Source organism: Tachyglossus aculeatus, chromosome 16, assembly GCF_015852505.1.
Source record: "Tachyglossus aculeatus isolate mTacAcu1 chromosome 16, mTacAcu1.pri, whole genome shotgun sequence".
Taxonomy (NCBI): Eukaryota; Metazoa; Chordata; class Mammalia; order Monotremata; family Tachyglossidae; genus Tachyglossus; species Tachyglossus aculeatus.
In genome coordinates, this window is record NC_052081.1 from 35,265,463 (window position 1) to 35,290,823 (window position 25,361).

The 25,361-nt window shown below is 44.1% G+C and overlaps 1 protein-coding gene across 2 annotated transcripts in view; it reads right to left on the reverse strand.

Moving 5' to 3' along the window:
• Positions 1-1,501: 1,501 nt before the first annotated feature.
• Positions 1,502-25,361, reverse strand: part of SLK (STE20 like kinase) — a 49,694-nt gene continuing 25,834 nt past the window's right edge. The window contains exons 9-19 of one of the 2 annotated variants that reach the window (XM_038758723.1): positions 23,440-24,828; positions 22,446-22,576; positions 22,036-22,159; positions 21,572-21,751; positions 19,784-19,876; positions 12,575-12,704; positions 11,920-12,044; positions 10,942-11,130; positions 8,077-8,202; positions 7,152-7,265; positions 1,502-5,312 (exon numbers count right to left, since the gene is read on the reverse strand). In XM_038758723.1, coding sequence (XP_038614651.1) covers positions 5,166-5,312; positions 7,152-7,265; positions 8,077-8,202; positions 10,942-11,130; positions 11,920-12,044; positions 12,575-12,704; positions 19,784-19,876; positions 21,572-21,751; positions 22,036-22,159; positions 22,446-22,576; positions 23,440-24,828 — 2,748 coding nt within the window. In that variant the 3' untranslated portion in view covers positions 1,502-5,165. The remainder of the gene's footprint in view (positions 5,313-7,151; positions 7,266-8,076; positions 8,203-10,941; positions 11,131-11,919; positions 12,045-12,574; positions 12,705-19,783; positions 19,877-21,571; positions 21,752-22,035; positions 22,160-22,445; positions 22,577-23,439; positions 24,829-25,361) is intronic. The other variant, XM_038758724.1, reaches the window with a different exon arrangement.

A 25,361-nucleotide genomic window follows, 5' to 3' on the forward strand; every position in this document is an offset into this window, starting at 1 on the left:
TGTACTAAGCGCTTGGGAAGTACAAATTGGCAACACATAGAGACAGTCCCTACCCAACAGTGGGATTGAAAAGCAGCGTGGCTCAGCGGAAAGAGCGTGGGCGTTGGAGTCGGAGGTCATGGGTTCACATCCCGGCTCCGCCAATTGTCAGCTGTGTGGCTTTGGGCGAGTCACTTCTCTGGGCCTCAGTTACCTCATCTGGAAAATGGGGATTAAGACTGTGAGCCCCTCCGTGGGACAACCTGATCACCTTGTAACCTCCCCAGTGCTTAGAACGGTGCTTTGCACATAGTAAGCGCTTAATAAATGCCATCATCATCCTTGACTCTCTCATTCAACCCACATATTCAATCCATTGCTAAGTACTGGCGGTCTGACCTTCACCACGTCACTAAAATCTGCCCTTTCCTCTCCAGCCAAACTGCTACCACTTATCCTATCCCAACTCGATTACTTTATTAGCATCTCTGCTGACCTCCCTGCCTTTACGGGAACATTCAGGCCATGTTTCCCCGCTCCTCAAGAACCTCCAGTGGTTGCCCATCCACCTCAAAGAGAAACCCCTCACCATTGGCTTTAAAGTGCTCAACCACCTTGCCCCCTGCTACCTCCCCTTGTTGCTTATTACATCGCTCCCTTAACACCAACCTACTCACCGGGCCTCAATCTCATCTATCTCGCCACCGACCTCTCGCCCACTTCCCATTTCCGGCCTGGAACGCCCTCCCTCTTCGTATCTGATGGACAATTACTCTTCCCTTCTTAAAAGTCTCACTAAAGGCGCATCTTTCCAAGAGGTCTTCCCTGATTAAGCCTTCTGCGTCGCCCTGATTTGCTCCCCTCCCTCGGCCCCACAGCACTTTTGTACCTACCTATAATTTACTTATGATAATAATAATAACGATGGCATTTGTTAAGCGCTTACTACGTGCAAAGCACTGTTCTAAGCGCTGGGGAGGTTACAAGGTGATCAGGTTTTGTCCCATGGGGGGCTCACAGTTTTAATCCCCATTTTCCAGATGAGGCAACTGAGGCACAGAGAAGTTAAGTGACTCGCCCAAAGTCACACAGCTGACAACGGGCGGAGCCGGGATTTAAACCCATGACCTCTGACTCCAAAGCCCGGGCTCTTTCCACAGAGCCATGCTATTAATGTCCTTCTCCCCCCTCTAGATTGTGAGCTCGCTGAGGGCAGGGAATGGGTCTACTGCGCTTAGAACAGTGCTCTGCACATAGTAAGCGCTTAACAAATGCCATCATTATTATTATTATTCTTATTATTGACTCTGTTACACTGTACTCTCCCATGTGCTTAGTACAGTATTCCACAAATGGTCTGCGCTCAATAAATATGACTGTTTGATCGATTGATCTTCAAGCCCCCCCAGCTCAGTGACGGGAGGGACAAAGAAGCAGGGACTGAAACTTAGTAAGGAACAAAGCCACCTTCTTAAAAGGGTGATAAACGCAATAAAAGGTTCTGAACAAAATACTGCTTCCCAGTAGAGATATGAAATGACTTTATTTAAGCTTTTTTTGGTCATTCCCAAGCCTCAAAAAGACATTTTTGCTCCCGAAGGGACAAGAGGCGGAATCTGGAACAGAGACCTTTCTGGAGAGGTTTCTGAGAGCCCACGCTGGCCAGGCCCCGGAAAGTGTCAGAACGCAGCCACCTGATGATGTGAAAAACGTGTCTGAATACAGTCACCTGATGGGAGACACAGCCTCGGACTTGGAGGAGAAAGGCTCGGAGGCCAAACCGAAACCGCTCCGCTCACGGGCCGGCGGCAGGATTGGAATCGAGCTGTCCGGCCGCGGTCTCATCTCAGGTCCTTTTCATAACATATCCCGTTTCCTGTAAAAGACCGTCGTCCAAAAAAATAGATTTCCTCAATTACACAAAAGCTTTAGAACAGGAACTTGCTCTTCTGTCAGTTCTACGCGCACAACAATGAAAGGGCCGTACGGTTGGCCCGTTCCCCCACGTCACGGGTCTTCACGGCGCGTTCCTAAGGGATGTTCTTCCCACAGCCTGCGCCCGTCAACAACACGCAACCCGGCGTCAGAGAGACCGGCTCTGTCCAGGAGCGCCGTGTCGTCCCTGGCTGCGAATGCTATGAGCCCGGGAGGAGTCTTCCTTAAAGAGGGGAGTGTTCAGAACACGATCCTTGTGTTTTAGGAGCTCTTCCTGGACTTTTCGCTCTCTCTCGGAACATCCTTTTCCTCTACCGTAGGAAGCGGGAAAGTCTCCAGCTCCTGACGGAGACTTTAAAGAGCGACCAAAGGCAGACGGCTGAAACTCGTTGGTGCTGATACAACAGAACCCTCCGCGGATCCGGATTAGGAAGGCCTGGGAGCGTCTGCGCCGGAGGAAAACACCGCTCCTTAGGAGGTAACTCTTGGCGGTTCTGGCTCGTGTTTAATGGGAATCCGGCTTAGCCTCGCACAGTTAGCCTAGCGGGAGCAGCCTGTATCCCCTTCTTCTGTTTCCCAAACCTCACAGAAAAGGGTGGGGAAGAGTCTAAGCGCTCATTCGAGTGAGGCAGCAGCTGGTTCGTAGCTCAGGTCCCCCCCCCCCCCCAGCTCTGGGTAACCAGGGGTGGGGAAGGAGAACTGGTGAGGGAACCAGTTTGAGTTAACGCTTGTCTGAGGGTGAAGGGTCGCCCGACACGACATGCCCCATGGGGAGAATTGGGCGTCGGGTTCGGGGGAAGGAGCTGGGATGCAAAACGCACACCTAAAAGGCTCCTTTCGAACGACCGACGGTGGCGTTAAAAAACGAAGCCAGCTCAAGAGATGGAATGAACGACCGACTTCTGGGTCAGTCTTCTAAACGGGAGTCACCCCTGAACACCGAATCGAGACGACAGTTAGTCGGAGATGCGCAAAGCAACGGAGCTCGCTTCCTGACCACCGGATTAGGGCATCAGCTGCTCCGTTCTGGGCCTGGAGGCTTTCGCCTTCGACACTCATCTACCCGTGGGAGAGCCCAAACGGACTCACCCGGGTATCACCTGCCGGGACACACGAGAAGCACAGGGCGAGCCCGGGAACCGAGCAATGAGGCAAAGGAGAATCCGCCTGGAAAATCAGCACACATAAAAGGGCCGGGGGGTGGGAGGCCGCGAGCACTCCTGCCATGCCCTTCTTCCTCCTCTCCCCTGCCCCGCATCGAGCACAGAGATCCCCAGTGCGCAACTGCACAATGTCGGGAATTCCGATCACTGCGGTATAAATCACTTCCACCTTCAAACACGATTCTCATTGCTTTATAAAGGTGTAGCTTACAAAGACGTCCTTGCAAAACACGTTCCATCCAAGCATTTCCAAGCCTTTGAAGACGGCGACGTGTTTGAGAGATACGGGCTGCGAATTTACAACCACTACATGATACGTATTTATATAAAAACACCGCTAGAAATCGAGGCTGGCTATAAAGTCATCTGAGTAGATTACGCTTATCAAAAACATTAATTACAAAATTAAAATACAGACATGCGGTTTTCCAATCGTTTAAGCCGCCTTCGCTGACGAGGCAAGCTTCGGCCCCCAACATTTAGGTGACGGTCGGAACAATGTGACCCGTCAGCTACGTCGCTTCCTTCAAGTGGGTCCACCGTTCCCAGGAAACCCAACTGCGAAGGATTTTCACCCGCTTCAAAGGTAAAACAAACCAGCCAAGTGAAAAAGGAAGCTTTGAAACACTGGGCACCGAGCACACCTAAAAGATAGTTTGCAAATGAGGCAGATATCGTACGAATCCACGTCCGGCATATCACGACACAGTTTATAATACTGTCTTGATACGATTCGCACGTGAAGCTCTAACCCTCTAAAGAGTGACTAAGAGTGAACATTTGTTTGAAGGGTTACATTTACCACCGACTGCGTAATAGTTTCAGACCTTTTCTACTGCAAATCAAAGTAAATAATTTAATACACCTAAGCACTTAAACAGAATAAAAACTGTAACATGTAAGTGACCATACCGTGAAGAATGGAACATTTCTTAAAAGAACTGGTCTAAATACTTAACTTAAATCCTTCTATTAAAAAAAACCAACAACTTTCTAAAACCATTTTTAAACAAATATTCCTATTGGTATTAATTTCAGCAATTCTAAGTTCATAAATACAACCAGCACCTCCAAGACTGAGAAGGAGTTTGTAAAGAAGAGACTTTGGTAAAAATCAAGGAATCGTTTAACTGGAGGGTAGATTTGAAAAAAAAAACGTGCATTTGCACCTTGAACCAAGACAGCTAATGCTAAAACTCTTCTTTCAGTTTGTAGAACACCATTCCTTCCACTGGTGAGGAAAATAATCAAATGGGCATCCTACAGTTTGGGGCCTTATTTTTTTTTTCCACCTCTCCGACTTTAGTGCAAAATATTTTAGGATGAGAATTTCTAACAAATGGCAGTAGCAGCAAAAATTTGTTGACGACGGGAACGTTAATGCTAAGGAGGGAAGGAGGGGTTTTCTACAGGCCAAAACGGAACATCCTATTACAGAGTTTCATAAACTCGGCATCGTAGGCAATATTTGCCTTCAACTAGCAACGGTCGGAGGAGTTTTCCCCTCTGCAGGAGAGTCTGCTGCTGCTAACTGACTTTAAGGACAAAATATAATCCACGCGTCTTCTCTATCAACAGCCTATTTTAATGTTGGTGTCGGTCCCGTCTACAAAAGTTGATTCAATACCATCGCAAGAAATGCCAACCTCTATTCCCCGCGGTTTCTCCTAATTCTGTCCAGGAGAAATTATTTCCATCAAGCCGCCAGTAACCATTCACAAACCGGAGGAACGGCATCTTTTTTGAAACGTTAAACATTACTTGCCTAAAATTTCATTAGTGCTATCGCGGTTAACCAACAAGCGAGATGGTTTTTGATTAATATACAAACAAGTCTCTTAGGGAGCGACGGCAAGATACCCCAGGCCAACATCTGCTCTAGGTACCGCGCCGCCCCCCGACCCAACCCCCGGCCCAGTGTCTTACCCCTCTCGGGGTGGGGGAAACAAACCCTAAAAGGGGATTGTGTGATTGTCTCCACTATGGTTCCCAAGAGCCATGCTTTCTCCGTTGTGTGCTGTCTATTCTCTCGCGGCAGAAGGTGAAGAAAGGAAAAAAACCAAACCCAACCGCACAGCTTCCACCGAGTTACGAGCCGGTGGAGTGGAGGCTAGGGATGGGGTAGAATTTGGAGATGCGACTCTGGGTGGAAGGGTTAAGGCATTCGGACTCCCCAGTCATTTTAAAGAACACCTCCTGCTCCTGAAGTTTCCGGGCAAACTCCTCTTCCAGGGTCTGAAAAGGGAGAAAACAAGACAACAAAGCAGTCATCTAGCAGCGTGGCTCAGTGGAAAGAGCCCGGGCTTTGGAGTCAGAGGTCATGGGTTCGAATCCCGGCTCCGCCACACGTCTGCTGGGTGATCTTGGGCAAGTCACTTAACTTCTCTGAGCCTCAGTTACCTCATCTGTAAAATGGGGACTAAGACTGTGAGCCCCACGTGGGACAACCTGATCACCCTGTATCCCCCCCCAGCGCTTAGAACAGTGCTTTGCATATAGTAAGCGCTTAACAAATGCCAATTATTATTATTATTATCTAGCGTGACTCAAAAGCGATGCCTCCTTCACACGGTTGTGAACGACATCGAAGGATCCACTCTCCCGGAATGTGCATGTATTGTCAGCAAAGAAGCCCACTCCTGGGGGAACTTGCCAACCTCAACATGGGCCTGGTATTCTTCGCTCTTGCTGGTTTCCCACAGTTTGCTGGCGACCCAGGCCTCCTGCTCCGGAGAAGTCAGCAGCAACCATTACACTGTTCTTCATATGGTAAGCACTCAATAGATAGCACTCAATAGTAATCAATAGATTGATTAACTTAATCCAATCCAATAAGGACGATGGCCCTCCCTTACCCCTCGGACCTAGTCCTCTGATGTGACCATTTTGGGCAGGGGACGTGTCTACCAGCTCTGTTATATTGCACTCCCCCAAGCGCACAGTAAGCACTTAAATATGACTGATTGATTGATCGTGACCGCAGTGCATTTTCCAACCGCAGATTTTCAAAACACACCCAACCTAAACCGCTGGCGTAATAAAATAATGCTGAAATGTTGACCACCTCCACAGTCTTTTGGGTTATTTCCTGCTTTGTTGTGAGATGGGAGAAATTCAGTAGAAGTTGAACTGCAACTCTCGGGAAAGTTCACTTCCATATGGGACTGTAATCTGAACCGGATTAGAATGTAGATGAGTTTAAGTTTTCCATTTTTGCTTATATCAAAGGATAAAAGGTGGCAAGGTAATGAGAGTTTTCTAGAAAACCAAGAAAATATGGAGCTGAATTTTCAAGCCAGCACTTTGGTCATGCCTTTTTTTTTTAAAAAAAAAAAAAGGTATTTGTTTAGTGCTTCCTTTGTGCGGGGCACTGGATTAGCACTGTGGCGTGCACATTCTTATCGGTTGGCCATAATCCCTGTCCCTTAAGGGGCTCACAGCCATAATCCCCATTTTCCGGATGAGGTAACTGAGGCCCCCCAGAAGTGAGGAGACTTGCCCAAGGTCACCCAGCAGACAAATGGTGGAGCTGGAATTAGAACCCAGGCCCTTCTGATTCTCAGGCCTGTGCTCTAGGCTAAACCTCTCTACTCTTTCCATCGACTACTTCAGTGTTCGGCTGAAATCGATTTCCGTCCACTGTTTCTCCAACTGATCACCAAACTAAAACTTGAGGGACAAGAATCGTGTTTTCACTTCTTTTGTGCGCTCCCCATGTGTCTTGTACACTCCTGGGCAACCAGTAAGCATTCAATTCTGCCACTACTGATGCTGAGCACATCACAGCCACATTTTATGTAACAATTTACGACTACACCCCTAAATTCAGCATTGGCTTCTTCGGTCAAGTGGCTTTTAGGCTCCAATCCTTTCCTTCAGCCCCACAGGACTTATGTACATCTCCATAATTTATTTTAGTGTGTGTCTTCCCATTTAGACTGTAAGATCCTTGTGGGCAGGGAATATATCTACCAACGCAGTTGTACTCTTCCAAGCGCTAAGTGGACTGCTCTGGACACGGTAAGCTCTCAAAAAACACCATCAACTGATTTCAGCAGAAGCTTCACACGTTACCTTTTTCCTAGGTCTCAATTTCTCTCTCCATTCTTTCAGTTCTTGACTGTGCTCTTCATCCAACTCCTTCAGTTTTTGAGTCTCATGTTCGACCAACAGGTGACATTTTTCATTCTGGAAATAAGTCGGACCAATTAGTCGTGTGGTCACTGACACGGCGGAATGATTCTTTTCAAATAGCTGAGTCCTGACTTCAGACCAGGCACTTTTAACCAATAAAACATTTGCTTCCCATCTGTTTAAGATAATTGAGAAGCCCCTTTTTGTTGGCTCCAAAGATCATGCCAGTCACCCACTGCACGAAGACAGATGTCACTGCCCACCCCACAGAGACTCGTGGCATCCGAACAACTAGTCTCTTATCTTAGGAGGCACCTCTGAATACACATCACCCCTCGACGCCAGGTTTGGATTATTGCTAAGTGTCACGGATTTTGCAGCGAAGTGAGCTCACGAATCACTTAGTTCCGTCTCCTCGAGGCAGGAAGAAATAAACGAGCCACCCTCCCACGGACATCGTGCAGGGGGATTATCAATTCAGAGCACACAATGGCATCACTCAGTTCAGTTCCGAACAGAGCTACTCTGTTTTCTTGAGCAAACAGGATGCCTCAAACTTGCTATGTAAATCACAAGCAAAAACAAGATGCTCTCGCAAACCTCCCTCAAATCCCTCAGGATTCCCATTCAAAAATGATAACGATGCTTCCTAAAAGCATTAGCTGAAATTGAGTGCCTGCTTCCTAAGGATGAAGTAACCTGATTTATGTCTATGTGACTCCATGAAGACTACAGAACAAACAAAACAAAATCTCTCCCAAGTCCAGCATTTTCCTCGGTGACAATCAATCCGCTCGGGCCGGTGGCGCTTCTCCTTAAGCCCGAAGCGGCCGCGCCATGCCTCCGCCCCGCCCGCGGGTCCAACCTGTAGCTGATGCAGCTCTCGGACGTTGGCTTCACACTGCAGCTGAAGGTCCCGCATCTGATTTTCATGTTTTTGGTGCTGAGCCATCCTCTCGTTTTTCTGCCTCTTTTCTTCTTGAGCCCCAAACTACACACAAATACAGTGGCAAGTGAACGCTAGGCTGTCAAAACTGCACGGTCCCCAACTGCTACTTCAAATTGATCGTTTTCCAACTGAATTTCCCACCAGGAGCATTGTGTGAAGTATAATTTAACAAACTGCCACTAAGATAAAAGGCACTGATGCAGCTTCTCCCTTTGATCAAGCTCAAGTCAATAACCTCCAAATTATAGACAAAAATCTTTCTTCCTCTGCCTCCCAGCGGGACAGGAGTAGGGAACAGAGAAGATCAAGTTACTGCCAGCCACCCTACCCAACATCCCGTCAGATCTGGCTTCCCCACTTAGTGCTTGGGAAAGGGGAGCAGAGCCATCCTACAGAACAAACAAAACAAAATCTTTCCCAAGTCCAACATCAATCAATCTGCTTGAGCCGGCGGCGCTTCTCCCTGGGACCTGACTCCTCTTCACTGCCACCACTTTTGGGTCCCTCAGAGCAGCAGACTTTTCTTTGCTCAATTAAAAAAATAAAATCAGTCACCGTCTGCCTCCCCATTCCCTCCCGCCTCTTCAAAATGGTAAATTAAAGGGAATAAAAAGGATGGGGACTGGTCCTGAAGCCAGTCCTATATGATATCTTCTTAACCCGGATGAGGGAACTGAGAAACTGCTCAAATTTACAGGTGATACTAAAACAGGGGTTTTGTGGGAGGGTGTTGGGTTTCCTGACACATCAGAAGGCACAAATAAAATTCAGAGTATGGCCTGAATAAATTGGAAAGGAGGATGAACTGTGCAAAGATACAGATTTAAGGACAAAAATCATCAAACAAGTCAAATGCAGGAAGGGGAAAAGACTGAAAGGCCCATGTCCAGCAGAGATAGCATCTAGGTTGCAAAAGGCTACCAGCCTAGTCCTGGAATGTGGTAAGGAGAGGAGCAGGACCTGCCGGAGGCAGGAAGTAATCCTCTGGATATATCCTACTCAGATCAGAGCTTTATTATTGCTGGGATTCATTTGGTCATTGGACTTTAAAAAGGGCATGGAGTCCCTGCAGAGAATTCAGAGAAAACTAAAAAACCAAAAACAATGGAAAATAGGTCTTGAGGGCAAAGACAAAAGGAAATGGCACAGTTTAGGCAGGAGAAGAGAAACAATGGCGTAACTTGACAAATGCCATTGATAGGAAAGGTTTTATAGGAACAATTTTCTTCCGTGGTTTTTCCAGGCCTGCGGAGACCCAACTAAGAGAGAGCGGGCTTAAATAAAAGCAGGAGAGACCTCTTCCAGGCACGAGGAAGAATGCTTTGACCAGCAGGGGAATAAAATACTGGCACAGTCTACCAAGAAGGCTGCAAAACCTCCCCTTCTTTCTTGAAGGATAGATAAACATCTATCCTGCACGATTTAATCGTTCTCCTACATGATGGTAAGAGGCCAGATGAGAGTGCTTAAGATCTTTTTCAGCTCTTTGCTTCCACGACTCAAATCAGAGGAGGAAAAGGGGACGCACACGCTCCAATAGCTAAGATCTGCCCTTCCAGCCACTCCCATCTGTTGCCCCATCAGGGTAGGCTTGAAGTTCCGTCCTCCCTCTCCACCTCCGTTTCTTTTCTACCCCTATCGTGGGTGTCCAGCCAAATACTGAAGCAAACACATCTGGTGGGAAGGCACCGGCCCACTGGCCACACCCACAGGAACAAAGGCACCCATGGACAGCCGGGAGTACGGACACATGAGACGGAACAACAGGGGAATACGAAGCCAGAGGAGAACGGCTCACAATGTCACTCGTCTGAAACGATGGCTCCAAAAAGTGACGACGACATCTGTGATGTTCCCATTTTTCCTTCCTTGGCTTATAGAAAGCAAAGGGCCTTCACGAACATCACCTCATTTTATCCTCGTGAGCTAAAAAGGGGTAAACATTACCCTCCCGATTTTGTAGGTGATGAAACAGACAAAGAGGAAAGGTGAAAACAGCGCAAGGCCAGAAACACTGGCAGAGCCCGGAGAGGGGCCGGGTTTCCGGACTGTGAGTCCGGCACTCTCCCCACTCTCCTCCTCCTTCTGAGTCGGGGCTTGGGGGCTTCAGAAAGGGAACTGCTGTTTCCTCGGCCTCCCGGCACACTTTGGGGCTGTGGGAGGGATGGCTCAGGTCTTATTCATAGGCTCTGGAATCTTCCCCAAGTTGTGTGCTGTGGAGATCAACTGGCAATGACCAAGCCACTTTTTTTCAGCGGAGACCACGCTTTGTCTGCCCTGCTCTACTTGTACTTGCAGTAAGGATTTCAGGCACAGCAAGTTAAAATTTCATATTTCCATACCTTTATTTGTATATTCAGTTATTTAGCTATTTCACTCTGATATTCACTTGCAGGATTTCCTGGTTATGCTCTTGTTCTTCCTTCCGCTCCCAGTACTTAACTAATCTCGATCAATCATTTTTATTATCTGTCAGCTCGGAGAGGGAAGCGTTCATGAGTCTTGCTAGTTGCTGAACTCTCACAAGTGCTTAGTACAGCACTCAGTTCCCAGGAGGTGCTGAATAAATACTGTTGGTGATGATGGTATCTGCAAGGGTGTTTTTCTAATACTTTCTGGTGCCCAGAAGTGCCGTTAAACAATCACCTCAAAATTCCAATGTCCCACTGAGCTTTTTACTCTCACATCTCTGGAGCTAAATTTTAACGGACAACTTCCATTTGGCTTAAGAACTCAACTCCAAAGAACCATATTTTTGAAGCCAACCACCCCGAGGCTTACCTGTTTAATCTTCTCTCGGTCCTGGTCTGGGGTGCCTGCTGAATGAATCCTCAAACTTTTCTTAAACATGGCCATTCGAGTTTTGGCTTCGCTTCGCTGGATCTTGGGCAGTCTGGCTCTTTCTTGAGTCTGTCTGCTTTTTAACTCTTCAATTAGCCGTTGATTGTATCGCTGCATCTGTTCAGTTTCCTAAGACAGTTTGAAACAGGACCTTCTGATATGAAAATCGCTCTAGAAAACCCAGCGCCCGTTAACGTGAGGCACTTTTCAAGCCCTCAACCTCACTTTGGAAACACACGATTAAACTCCATAGTAGGAAGTCAACTGAAAGTTTAAAAACAGGTCATTTGATCATAGGCCACAAAGTTAAATATTCCCCCCCAAGAAAACAAAGTTTTCCTCCTTTTTTGGAGCCTAAGTCTCTGTGTGTCCACCACATCTTGTTTGTTTTCCAACATGCACGTCTTTAAGAGGAGAATCTAGGTTTTATTCATAGGGACATCTGGATGAACTATAGCCCTCTCTGCCAATGAATAAATAGTAACATCAGAAACATCAGGTCAAAATCATTTGAAAGTAAAACAAAGTCACTCTGTGCTTCCCGAAACGAGCCAAATTTCAGAAATGTGTCTTTTCCTCACTACATAAACAAAGGCCTTAAAAACAACACACACTATAGCCATCACTTCAGAGAGGAAAAGAGTGAAGGCCAGATTTGGAAAGAGGCCTTACATGTTTACACTAGCGACCTTTATTAAGGCCGGGGGAGAAATGGCCGTTCAATAATCCTAAAACAAGCAAACACGTTATTTAAATTACCTATTCCAAACATCTTCAAAGAAATGGGTCAGAAAAGATAAGGATGTAGAAACAAACTTTAAACACGTTTCCTCCAAAAGCGAAAACTGATAGGATGTCCACCTTTTGAACGTTCTGGGTTAATACACACAAAGGAAAGGGACACATCTTTTTATTAACCTTTTCATGCCGCTTAAGCAGCTGATGCCTTTGCATGAAGTACTGATCTTTCAGTTGCTGTTTGAGCAGCTGATGTTTTTCCTGTAAGTGACGTTCTTCGAGTTCCCAAATTGCAGCTTCCCGAGCTGGAAGAGGAAAGCAATTTTCACAAGAGTCACTTCAGTGTTATCTTCTTCCCTGTTTTAATGTTCACTCAAATGACGCCCTCCACATTTGCGGGTTCTATTACCCATTTTTCACTTCTAGTCGACTTTCGAAAGAAACAAATTATGCCCCCAAACTCCATTTGAACTCTCGTCTGAGGAAGAAAAATCCAAACTAAATGTTCAGGGGAAACAGGAGCCTAAATTCCCATCTATTATATAATCCTGAGCCTCGTTCAAAAGTATAACCCACACATTTCAAACACAGCTCTGGCTGCATTTGGAAAACAGGAGCTGTCTGCAGGAGTTAATTCTGCATGACAATTTCCCTTCTGCCACCAAAGAGTTGTACATTGAACACTATTTCCTATTAAAACGGTTACTCTCTCCTCTACTACTAGGCTCCTTCTCTTATCTGCCTCCCTTCCCCATAGGTTGGAGATGAAATTAACTCCATAGGTGATTTTAAAATGGTGCTCGGAGATTACTTTCAACACAATCCAGACACGTACCTCGCATGAGCTGCTGTTTGTTATTTAGGCACTCTCGCTCGATATTGGCTAACTCTGCCTTCTGCTGTTGGATGATTTTTTTCAGTGACCCATCTAATTCCTGCTGTTGCTTCTGAACAAACTCTTGTTCCTGTTAGAGAATTGTAAACCAGTTATGTTTCTGGAGAGTCACAAACATCCACTGTTAAAATAAAAATTCGGTAACTTGTTTACTTTGACCTCTCGACTAGATGTACAACCTAAGTTAGCCAAAAGCAATCAACTGGACATTTTATTGAAACGCCAATCATTTGGCTTTTGGAACGACTGGAGAGAGGCTAAAGTGGCAACCATATCAAACGTACATCAAATGTTTAGTCTCTTCTTCAACTGCACAACAAACCGAGGCATTAGGATATCTGGTAAATTTGCAACTTTGAGAATCAGCGTTATCACTGAGCACTTACTGTGTGCAGAGCCCTGTACTAAGCGTTTGAGAGAGTACGGTACAAGAGAGTTGGCAGACGTGTTCCCTGCCCAAATGGAGCTTACAGTAGAGAGGGGGAGACAGACATTAATATAAATAAATTACAGGTATATACACAAGTGCTGAGGGGCTGCGGTGAATATCAAGTTCTTAAAGGGAACAGGTCCATATGCAAAAGCAACACAGAAAGGAGGAGGATTAGGGGAAATGAGGGATTAGTCAGGGAAGATCTCTGCGAGATATAATGTTTAAAGGTGTGGAGAGTTGTGGTCTTTCATATATAAAGGGAGAGGGAATTCCAGGCCAGAGGCAGGATGTGCGCAAGGGGTCAATGGCAAGATTCATTCATTCTGTCGTATTTATTGAGCGCTTACTGTGTGCAGAGCACTGTACTAAGCACTTGTAGGTTGGTTTTAGAGGAGTGAGCTGTAGTGGGAAATCAGCAAGGTGAGGTAGGAGGGGGAGAGCTGAGTGAGTGCTTTAAAATCGATGGTAAGGACCTCTTGTTTGGTGTGGAGATGGATGGGCAATGACTGGAGGTTCTTGAGGAGTGGGAAGGACGTGGACTAAACTTTTTAGAAAAATCATCTGGGAAGTAAAGACTGGAGTGGGAAGAGACAGGAGGTAGGGAAGTCAACGAGGAAGCTGATGCAGTAGTCGAAGCAGGTTCTGATAAGTAATTGGATCAACGTGGCAGCAGCTTGGATAGAGAGGAAATGTCAGATTTCCGCAATATTGGGAAGGTAGAACTTGACAGGATTTGGTGAATGACTGAATATGTGGGTTGAATGAGAGAGATTAGATGATGATAATGCCGAGGATATGGGCTTGTGAGACAGGAAGGATAGTGGTGTCGTCTACAGTGACGGGAAAGACAGGGAGGACAGGGACTGGTCGGGAAGATGAGGAGTTCTGTTTTGGATATGTTAAGTTTGAGGGGTCGGTGGGACACCGAAGTAGAGACTGTTCCCAAGTCACCTTATAAAACGACGAAAGGAAGGAAGGCACTATGCAAATTGATCAACCATACATATTGAGAGCTTACTGTGTCAAGAACACTGTATTGGGCATTTGGGAGAGTACAACTTAACAAAAATCAAATAAATGGGTAAACTACAAAACCCTCTTCTGCCCCAAGGAAGAAACTGTTTGCAAGAACCTTCATGCCAACTTCAAAGCCAGGAAGAAGTACATTATGTCATGCATCTTTCTGACTGCTACATACAAACTGTGGCTTAATAAAAAGCAGGTGCGGTTCCTACTATTTGCTGAGAAAGATGCTTTAAGCCTAGAGATGATCCCTGATCCATGGAAACAGTCTGGAGCAGGTGTGGTGTTGGGAGGAGGATTAATTGTTAGGAAACTGTAAGCCCCCCCATATTACCAAAGGCTTTAGATCTAGGGGAGGTAGTCTCCTAGTCAGAAATGATCCTTACAGAGAAGCTAATGAGAACCATGCAGCTCCGTGACTGTGCCCGATGGGGTAAGGAGAGCTGAATGCCAAAGATTGAAAGCCTCAGCCAACAGTGACTCCCTCCTTCCCTGGGACCGGGCCATTTCGCACCCATCCAAGAGGATGAGTCGGTCAATCAATAGTTATTTATTGAGCATGTACTGAGGGCAGAGCCCAGTATCGAGTGCTTGGGAACTACAACAGAAAGAGTAGATGGGACCTCTGCCCGCAAGGATCTTACAATCTAGCATGGGAGACCAAGACTGAAATAAATTACAGCTAGGAGGATGTAAATCTGATTTGGGGAAACCTGCGCCAGACCATCTATAAGAGGCCAAGGTGACTTCAGGGCCGATGGCTGCGGGGAGTGGCTTTTGCAGGAGCCCCTGGCTCTCCTGAAGTGGGAATCTCTAGTCTCTTGGGGAGAGGTGACCTGGAATAAGGCGGAAAAACTCCCTCAATCGAGGCCAGATCTGTCCCGATGAACCTGGGCCAAAACTGGATAGGCCCTCCGAGGTAAACAAGAGAGTGCGCACTGCTTGGGCATTTGTCCTATGACACTGACCTCACCTTCAAACGGTGAGGATTCATGCTTCGTGTTTTATTTCAAGTCAATCTGAGTCATCATTCTGTTAAACTGAAGGATACTTCTTAAAAAAAAGGATACATTTTTGACAAAATATCTAAAAGCAGAATAGGATCGCTTATTTGACCTTAATCGCGGCAAGTACATAACAAAATGCTACTAGATTGTAAGCTCCCTGATGCCTGACACTGCATCTTTTATTCTTAGTGTAGGTTCTCAAGAACTTAGAGTAGTGCTGTGCCCACAGGAGACACAGTGGGATAAATATATAATAATTTGGACACATTCCCTGTTCACATGGGGCTCATGGACTAAGAGGCCGGTATTTAAGCCCCATTTTACAGATATGGAAACTGAGGCACAGAGGAATTTGCCCCAAACCACTCAGCATGCAAGTGGCAGAGCCCGGATTAGAACCCAGGTAAATAACAGTGGTCAATTTGGGCGATCATCACCATCGATGGTCTTTACTGAATGCTCACTATGTGCTGAGCACTACACTAAGTGCTTGGGAGAGCCTGAATCAACAGAGTTGGCAGATATGTTCCCTGCCCACGACGAGCCTGGAGTTTAGAGATGTTGAAAGTGCCAGATGGACTTCCCTCTTGATAATATCAACTCAATTCTCCCATAAAACGGGGTTTACATTCCTGATGATTCCTGCACTAGCGCTTAATACAGTGCTCTGCACACAGTAAGCGCTCAATAAATACGATTGAATGAATGAATAGGAAAATTATATCACAGTATACATGCCTTAAATGGGCATCGAGAATGTTAATGTATCACGTTCTATCCAGACATAAATCTGTAATTGGAAGAACGCTCCCTACTTCTCCAATGGCAATGAATCCAAAACACAGGCTATGGAAGAATGGAGTGTACGTACAATTGATTGACCGATTACATAAAATATGAATGGTAGTAAAGAGGTAAAAGACTGCTAGAATCCAATTTGGTGAGCAAAAAGTTCCATTTGGCAATGAGATACATGAATTTGAATGCATTAATAGCGACATAAATGAACTTTTGTTTAAATATAGACGTTGAAGTAGAGGAAGCTTGGGTTAAAATGGTCTTTCACATATTGAAGTGTCCAGAAACCAAGGGGTTCTGTGGAGTAGGGAAGGGGAGACTACTGTTCCCATCCACAAGTAAAAACCCTTCTTAGAATGATGATTTTAACCAGGAATGGCATCGGAGGTCATCTCTATCATGGGATGGTCCAGATTCCAGTCCCTGGCCACTAAGGAAGAAGTCCAGAGCTCCGATAAGGAACAACAATACCCCCTTCATTTCTGCAACAAGCAAGCAGAGTCCTGGGAGTCTGAAGAAGGATGGCAAGGGAAAAGATGGAAATCAGGAAGGAGAGATGAGAGAGAAAGGATCGAAACCTTAACAAGCCTAGCCAGTGGGCTGGGCCCCTCAAAAATCTCGGGAGGTCTGCAGTGGGCTCAGACACCCTCTGTTCCCCCAGCCCACTTGGTCCCCAAGCCTGGCCCCTTTAGGGCTGGAGGGGCCCAGGTACAGAACTGAGGCACTGACACTGATGTGCAGAGCACGGATTCAAATGCAGTGTTTTTTGTGGACTGTCACAGAGATCATCCTGCACACATCCTGCAGGGACCTCAGAAGTGAAATCCAGGCTTCCTTCTAACCCCTTCCAGAAGAGACAGTTTGGACTGGAAAAAAAAATCTGACCCGTGTGGGTACATGTTGGCGCAAGTAGTCAAGCTGAAGAAGAGAATACAGTCAGACAGTGGCAGACTTGTTTTCCCCCCATGATCAAAACAGCACACAAGCCAACACTGGATTAATCTGTGGCCGGGCAGAAACTAAGGCAGTTATAAGTCTCTCTAAAGCCCTCTGAAAAATCAAAACGTTCTCCACTCCTCACATCAAGGTGTCTTGAGTGAGGAAGGTGACATTTTTGGTTGAGCTGCTTTTTGCTACAATTCCCTCCCACGGATTCTCCTCTTCCGTCAAATGCTTCTACTGTCTGATTTCTTCTCCTTAGTTTTTCCCTTTCCCTCTCCCACTTTTCAGTGGCCATGCTGAGTAGACTCGGACAGCTTTAGAGTCTCCCAATCTCTTCTTTCATCACCCTACCCTGGACCTAACTGCGGAAACATACTGAATTTCGCTTCTCCTGCCATACAAAAAGACAGTGTCAAACTCCAGAAAAATACCGTTGCCTCTATTACTGCAGTAAAAAATGCCAAACAAAAACACAGACTAATGAGAACATGAGGAAAATGTCAGCCACAGGAAGGAAATGAGTAATCTTGGGCAAAGATTCTGGAGAGCAGGCAAGTAAATGTCTCTCTCCCTCATCCCATCAAGTGACTTACAAAGACAGGGACAAGTGACAAGCTCACAGACGTGGGTAGGTGAGGGTGGAGGTGAGGAGGGTGCAGAAGGGGAAAGAAGTGTGCACTGAGTAATGAATGCATTAATTTTCTATTCTGAAGCATCTGATTTTAGGGGACTCAAAATCTGGGGCCATCTTGGTTTTGGAGCAACGCAGTATTACTTTTTCCTCAAACTAAGAGGACAAGAGGAATTCTTTTATTAATTAATTAATAAAATTAATTCAGATACCCTAAAACTGCAAGGAGGGGCAGTGCATACACTGTGCAACCAACACTGTGCAAAATGACATTTTGACTGCTTTCTCCCCTATAGAAACGTAGTGCTTTAAATCATGGCAGAAAAGCCTACAAAACATGGTCATGATCAGAAAAATGCTTTGTGTTTGTAATTTCCCCCGTTCGGAAAAATGCCTTTACTTAATCTTCTACATAGGAGCCCTACAATAGCCAGAAATGAAGAATTAGCTGGAAGCTGAAAAATCAATTATTTCTGTCTCAGATGTCAAAACCAAATAGTATAAACCATACAAATTCAGGGGTCAGGTTAGCTAGTTGTTTCTAAGGCAGCCTCAAGAAACAACACGACCGGCTTGCCAAAACAGCTTGGTGGGCCACAGTTAACGTGGATCCGCAGTTTGGACAGTAGTGACTTACTTGGACTGTTCGGTAAACAGCTAAGGCTTGGGATAATAATGGATCAGAGCTACGGGTGGCCATTTACACAGTGATTTTTCTGACCATAGCCATACTTTCATTTAAGAAAAAAAAAAATAGCAACACGAAATGTCACTGCACACCGAGATAAAACCTAGACACAGCACCCAATATCTCACATGTGCAAAATTCATAATGATGTTAATGCATAAGCGATTTTTCCCTTTCATTTGAGATAAAAATCACCAATGCACAGGTTCATTCTCTGAGACATTTTCATTGTTATTGTTAGCTTCATGGATTTTCACCTAGGCAACCAGCAGGGAAATTAGTCAGCAGGCACATGTGAGTCAAGGAGAAAAGAAAAAAAAAAAATAGGAGAAGTCACCCTACAAGCATTTGGGACTTACATCCTGCATTTGTGCGTTGAAGAGCGTACAAGACGACAACTGAAAAGACTGAATCATAACCTGAGCAACGCCCTGTGGATCAGAATACAGTGAGCCTCCCAGGTCACAGTGGTAAAGGAAAAGACTTGCATTTTTCAAAAATGAAAGGATATTAAATCATAAATTGGAAGAATCTGAAGGATTACTAGAGTTACAGCTTTAGCAAACAGAAGGAATTGTGTCACTGGCCAACTGCTGTCAGTAGTTTACCTAGAAAGTTAACGTTTATTTACAACAAAAATAATAGCTAAAAGGAATAAATCTATAGTCTAATGATGGCTAAATGACTTGTCTGCATGAAGTTCTCAGACATTTTCACCTTTAATGGGAAAGCAGGGGGCATAAAATCTAACTAAAATGAAGCTCTATGGGTTTATCTTAACACCCGAAAGAACTCAGTGCTAGGACTTTCCATTGTTCTAAATCTGACACACATCCATGAACCTGTGCTTTGAACAGACCAAAGTTTTTCTCTCAGCCACATCTGGAAAAATATGTTCTACTTCCTCCCAACTTCTGAATCCGCATAACTTATATCACTTTTCAAAATTAATTCAGCCCAGCTCCAAAGCATGTGGTTAAAGTACCTCTAGGTCCATGGTAGCCAGTGTATTCCCTTGTTTTGATTTTAGCTGCGGGATCACAATCACTCTAAGGGGAAGGATTTATTTAGCACCTGTTACCCAGGACTGAATATCTGATAAAGGAGTCTGGTTTTATAAAGTTCCCAAATATATCACTGCCCTCTGTCTCAATATTACTTGAATGTTGAGAATACAGAAACAGCAACTTTTTTGACCACCACAGATTTCAAGTAACCAAAGTTTACTTGGGTATTCTGCCTCCATAAGATTCTCTTTTCATATATGGGCCTCACTTTTATAAAATAATCTTCCCGCCAGAAAGCATCGGGTTCAGACATTAACAGTGATCAGTAACGACATAAATACTTACCACCTAAAAGCATTAAAATTTACCATCACAGATATTTTCCTTAATTGAACAGGTGACCAAAGATTTGCGTTACACGTCACATCACCAACTTACACCTAATATATTAGTATGAACTTTGCACCACATAAAAAGCATACTGGACTCTCCCTTGGGGACAATCCAATGAAGAATATTAGTTGGCGGATGTAAACTCCACCTCTGAGTAGTGCATTAAGCTGGGTAAATAATGCTGCTTTCTGGTTTTAGTAGCATCAAGCTGCTGCTGCTGCTGTTACCTGAGCATGCTGGGATTGTGCAAGCTCCTCTTTCCTGCGTTTCATGAGCTCTTTTCTCAGCTCTTTTGGTGCTTTCTCCACTTCATTTATAACCTACAGTATATAAGCATGCAGGAGGTGGGGAAATACTTTCTCCACAGCAAGCATTTATCATTAGCACACAAGCGACAAGTATTAAAGCTGTCTGGAAGCGCTCATCAACATGCATTAGATATTAGTTTGGTGGGGAAGAGGGGAAAAGGATAGAACATGCTTTATCTGAGCAAAAAAAAAAAGAATCCTTACACCATACATACAAAAATGTTAGTAAAGTACTCCGTCATTTCTAAATGCCATTGTCTTTCCTGAACGTATTACAGGGAATGGTTAGAAACAAATCAATGAGAAAATTATCACTGGCAGCAGGGATTCTACCACAAGTGATAGCTTCGATTGATTCTCGGAAATATCATAAAATGGTAAAGGTCTTTATTGGCACTGGAGATTCACAAATTAACCCAAATTTAAAGTATTTCAAGTCACAAGTATTAACTGCCAAGTCACAAGTGGCTGGACAATTTCAAAAGGAACAATTTCCACATACAAAAAGATTGTCATTTTAAATTTAGAGTGCTTTCAGAAAGCACACTTGGCCATTTTATGTATACGACATGTAGCATTCCACCTTGCAGATGATCTGAATGCTACATTTATCTGAAAACACCTTAAACTGGGCAAGTGATAAACCACTAAAAATAATTATCTTCTCCAGAAACGGATAGTTGGTTAGGTATTGCGATTTACTATACCGTGAGATTAATAACAATCAACAACAGATGGCATATTTTAAGCTCCCTCAACTGAATCATTTAGAGGTTGAGATGAATACCCCTTCAGGCCTTGTCTGTTCATTTCCAAGAGTACAGGATTGTTTAAAAGTAGAAGAACCCACAGAGAACAGAATCCAAATCACCACATGCTCTTCCTGCTTCTGTGAAAGAACTGCTTTGGAATCAATGCAGTGTATTTAAATCTTCCACCAGCTGCCCCATTTGAGACCCAATCACCAGTAGGACTCCCCAAGTGCAAGGAATTTAGCAACGGGAAAAAAACAACAAAATTATTAATCTCCATATAATATTCTTTTCAAGTTTTTTTTAGACTATTGCTTTTTCATTCTATAAAAAAATACAATTTTAAAGTCTAGCCTTATAATTGATATTTACTTAGATTAGAAAAACCTCAAATCAAATTTCAAGTGGGTTTTTGAAAGAATCTAATGAAACAATTACTTAAATGTCAAATGATACACACACGTACACAGGCATTACATTACGTTATTACTCTATTTTACTTGTACATATTTATTTTATTCTGTTAATATGTTTTGTTTTGTTCTCTGTCTCCCCCTTCTAGACTGTGAGTCCACTGTTGGGTAGGGACCGTCTCTATATGTTGCCAACTTGTACTTCCCAAGCGCTTAGTACAGTGCTCTGCACAGAGTAAGCGCTCAATAAATACGATTGAATGAATTACATATACACAAAACATATTAGGTATATACAATTTGTCATTTCGCATATCCACAATTTCTTCTGAACAGAATAGTATGGGCTGCCCATCTGTAACCCTGTTTTGCTTAGAAGTTGAAGCATTTATCTTTGGCCCAGTTTCAAGAAACTCCAAATAGATAGAACTGGAATAAAATATTAAATTCTGAACTTTTTCTGTCACTGATTAATTCAAATTGGATTCAAATCAACACATTTTCATTCCCTTAGCAATGTAAAATAATCATCCCATTTTTACCTCTTTCTTTCGGTTTTTCAACATGTTCTGGAATTTGGACAATTCCTTCTCCTGCTCTCCTTTGATGCGTTTTGCTTCATCTCGCAGGCGATTTGTGTGCTCCTGTTCCAGGCGTTCTATTGTTTGCTTCTGCTGCTTTTCAAGATTTTCAATCTCTTGATCATATTGTCGCTTTTTACTCTGTATAGCAGTTAGGTCCACACATTATTTCAATTCCCAACCAAACATCACATTTAATTTTTAACTTGTTAGAAGAAGAGATATAAGATATAAGAGCGCACTAAAGCTATTGAGCAGCATCCTAACTCTTTCTCCACTGAGGAGTTCACTAACTTCTATGCTCCAGGCCAATGGGTCAATAATCAATTTTCACCTAATTTTGAACTTGTCAATTTGAAACTTTCCTGAAGCACAAAATTCACTTAAAGTTTAGGGATGCGTGGATGCAAAATTCAAGACCTCACCATCATTTCCTGTTCAAATCGCCGGAAAATTTGTTCGCGCTGTTGCTGCAATTTGTTGTTGAGCTGCTGCTGAGCTCTCTGTTCTTCTTTCTGAAGAAATCTTAACTCTCGCAGTTCCTGACGTCTGGTAATAGATCAAAATACAACAGTGGTCATATAAGAGAGGGCAAATAGGGAAAATTGGGAAAAGCCACTTTTTAAAAGTTGGTTCAGAAAGTTAGCAATTGTTAAACTGCACTTATAGATGAAATCTCATCCTTGTCCAAAAGGAAAAAAATTAAATTAAATTAAAAAATAAAAATTCAACAGCCCCAAATCAGCTAAAAACTAGCTCATTTCTCTCTAGGCAGTTAAAGGGTTTCTTTCATACATTCAAAAGGCGGGAGTATATACACTCCTTTTCGACTTACCGGAGAAATCTTAATTCTTCGGTTTTGGAATCACTATCCGTAACTATCTTTGAAGTCGTAACGCTCACTTCTACACCATCAACGACAAATTTGCGTGTTTTCTTCAATGTTTTCTTGTGTCTTCGTGTTTCCTAAAGGACAGACTTCATTATGTTATTGGGTGTGGAGAGACCCCAGGGAGAGATGGGGCCACTATCCCAGCTGCCTTTAGGAACTGATTTCTAGCCTCCCTCACTGATGGTCTGACGAGGCCCGAGAGCTCTCAAGTTGGCCTGAAAATATCCAAAATGGGCTCTTCCTGACCCGCTCGTGCTTCAAAACCTGCCTGTTCCTCTGAGGTCCCACTTCGCTTGCTTCCCCTCGGCAGTTCCCAGCTTTTTCTCTCACTCTGCACATGAAAAATTGAGCATTTACGGAATGTCACTTAAAAACAATTTTCTAAGCAAAATACATTTCAACAAAGAAGCCTTTTGAGTTTCATGAACCTGGATGTTACATCCCGGCCAAAGCTAACACATGATCATCTGCTCTAAACAATATTGTGCCTTTTCAAAATGCTACAGCGCTTTACCTTAACAACAGTGAAATCTCAAAAGTCGTTCTTTCATCACTGATTCACTCTAATAGTTCTCTCACTTCTTTCAAATGGAATGTCATTTTAAGGCTCGTGAATTCATTCATTCAATTGTATTCATTGAGCGCTTACTGTGTGCAGAACACTGTACTAAGCGCTTGGGAAGGACAATTCAGCAACAAAGAGAGACCATCCCTGCCCACAGCGTGCTCACAGTCTAGAAGGGGGGAGACAGACAGCAAAACAGGCATTAGAGAAGCAGCGTGGCTCAGTGGAAAGAGCCCGGGCTTTGAATGCAATGCGACTGGACGTTATCCTGATTTTCTGCTAATCTAGACATCAGCTCCACATAAAGGACAAACTCCGAAAGGCTCGTGTGACGGTGAAAGGCCTTCTAAATAAATAATTGTGGCCACTTACTTGTAAAGATATTGATCCGGTGTCTTTGTTTTTGCTTAGGAAGCTGGAGATTGACAAATTCAAATCAATGCTGCTATTATCAGCGGCGGATCCAGTACCTGAATCGGTATCGTTTTCCTTCTGATTCTCAGGTTCTGGCTGCAGGACGGTAACAGCTCCAGATGAAGTTCTTGTTTCCCCTTTATCTTCAGCTTTTTCAGAGTTAATGCTGATACTGGGTATTGTAGTGGGCTGTGGTTCGCTAGGCTGTGAAGCTGCAGAAACTTGAGGTTCAGTGCTAACTGACAATTCACTTGGAACGTCTGTGGTCTCCGGGCCTGGCAGAATCTTGGTTTTATGATCATCTTCGATTCCACTACCCCTTGAATTTTGGTCAGTCCCAATCATCTCCCCCGCATTTACGACCTGGGTCCCCCCAGTGACACTTGGCTCCCTAATTACCTCCACTTCAACGGAGTTCTCACTTATGTCAATCATGTGCCCTGAATTGTCGATTAAATGTTCCTCATTTCTGCTTGCTTCAGCTGTGCCCTCAATTTTACCTTGTGGAAATTTCTGATCTCCACCAACTGTTTCATCTGAACTTTCAACCTGGGTTATCTCGATGCCAACTGCCTCCGGAGTATCCTGAGCCATCTCTGGTATTGGTTTCTCATCCAACTCAGCTGCTTCATTCCCATCATTAGTCTGAATTTCCTCAGATCTCTCTGCATCTGGCTTCTGGTCTACATCAGTCACTTGACCGACTTCCTCCAAGCTGACAGTCTCATCTTTCTTTACTGTGTTATCCTCCCCTTCTTTCTCTTTCACCCCTTCTAGAGTTAATTGGATTTCATCTTCAACTCCCGGGACTTTTACTTCGTTGGTTTTCTCCTCCTTTTCTCCAGTCTCTTCAGAGACTAATTCTACACCTTGGACAGTAGCGTCTTCAATTTCTTCTAATTGTGTTAGATTATTTTCAGACACTTCGTAATTTTCCAGATCACTTTCTTTCTCAGGTTTTACATCACGTTTAACGTTTGTTTCTACAGTGGTCCCTACAACCTCTTTTCTATCCAACTCTGGTTTGGCGACTTCCTCTACGGTTTTTGCAACTCCTTTAATTTCAAGTCCCTTCTCTTCGCTCTTATTATCTATGACTGATGGCAACCCATCCTGTAGTTCAGCAACATTAAGAGGAAGTGCATCATTAGTGTGCTCCTCAATTTTCTCAGGCTCACTAGAAGGTGTTTTCTCTTCCAGCGCTTTGTGGCTGGCTTTTTCTTCAGTGGCGCTTTGTTCTGTTTTTTCCGAGACAGATTCCAGAACACAAGCGTTCTGGGACAGTTTGTCTTCTTCCGAGCTGGCAATACTCAGGTCAGAGGATGCCCGCTTGCTTGCCGGTGTAGGCTATAAAGTGAATAAAAGTGAAAATTAGTCCATGGACTTTTCTGAAGGGCAGAATATATGAGATAAAAAATGATGGTCGAAAAAACATGGCCTTCAATCCCCAAAACTATATACGGAACAGGTGAACGGGACAAGACATAAAATGTGCTATCGAAAAAAAAAAAATCCTTTCATTCTAAAACTGATCCCATCATAACACTTATAAATCTATTAAATTGGCTTGCATTTCCACGGAATCATACAGATGGGAGGGTCCCCCGAAGATCATCTGCTTCAACCCTTAATTTTAACAGATGAATGTCTAATCCTTCCAGCCCAGGTGGCTGCCTATTTTCATAAAGAACTTTAGTTAATCTCCATCTTTAAGACCCTTTTCAGTCAATCCCAGTCCTTATTTCTCTAGCAAAGTCACGGTGAATTGCATTCCTGACTTACAAAGGGTCACCAATCCCACCCAATTGAGTATCATCTACAGATATGATGGGTCAGTGCTTCTGTCCACTTTATAAACAGTTACTGAATCAACATTGAGT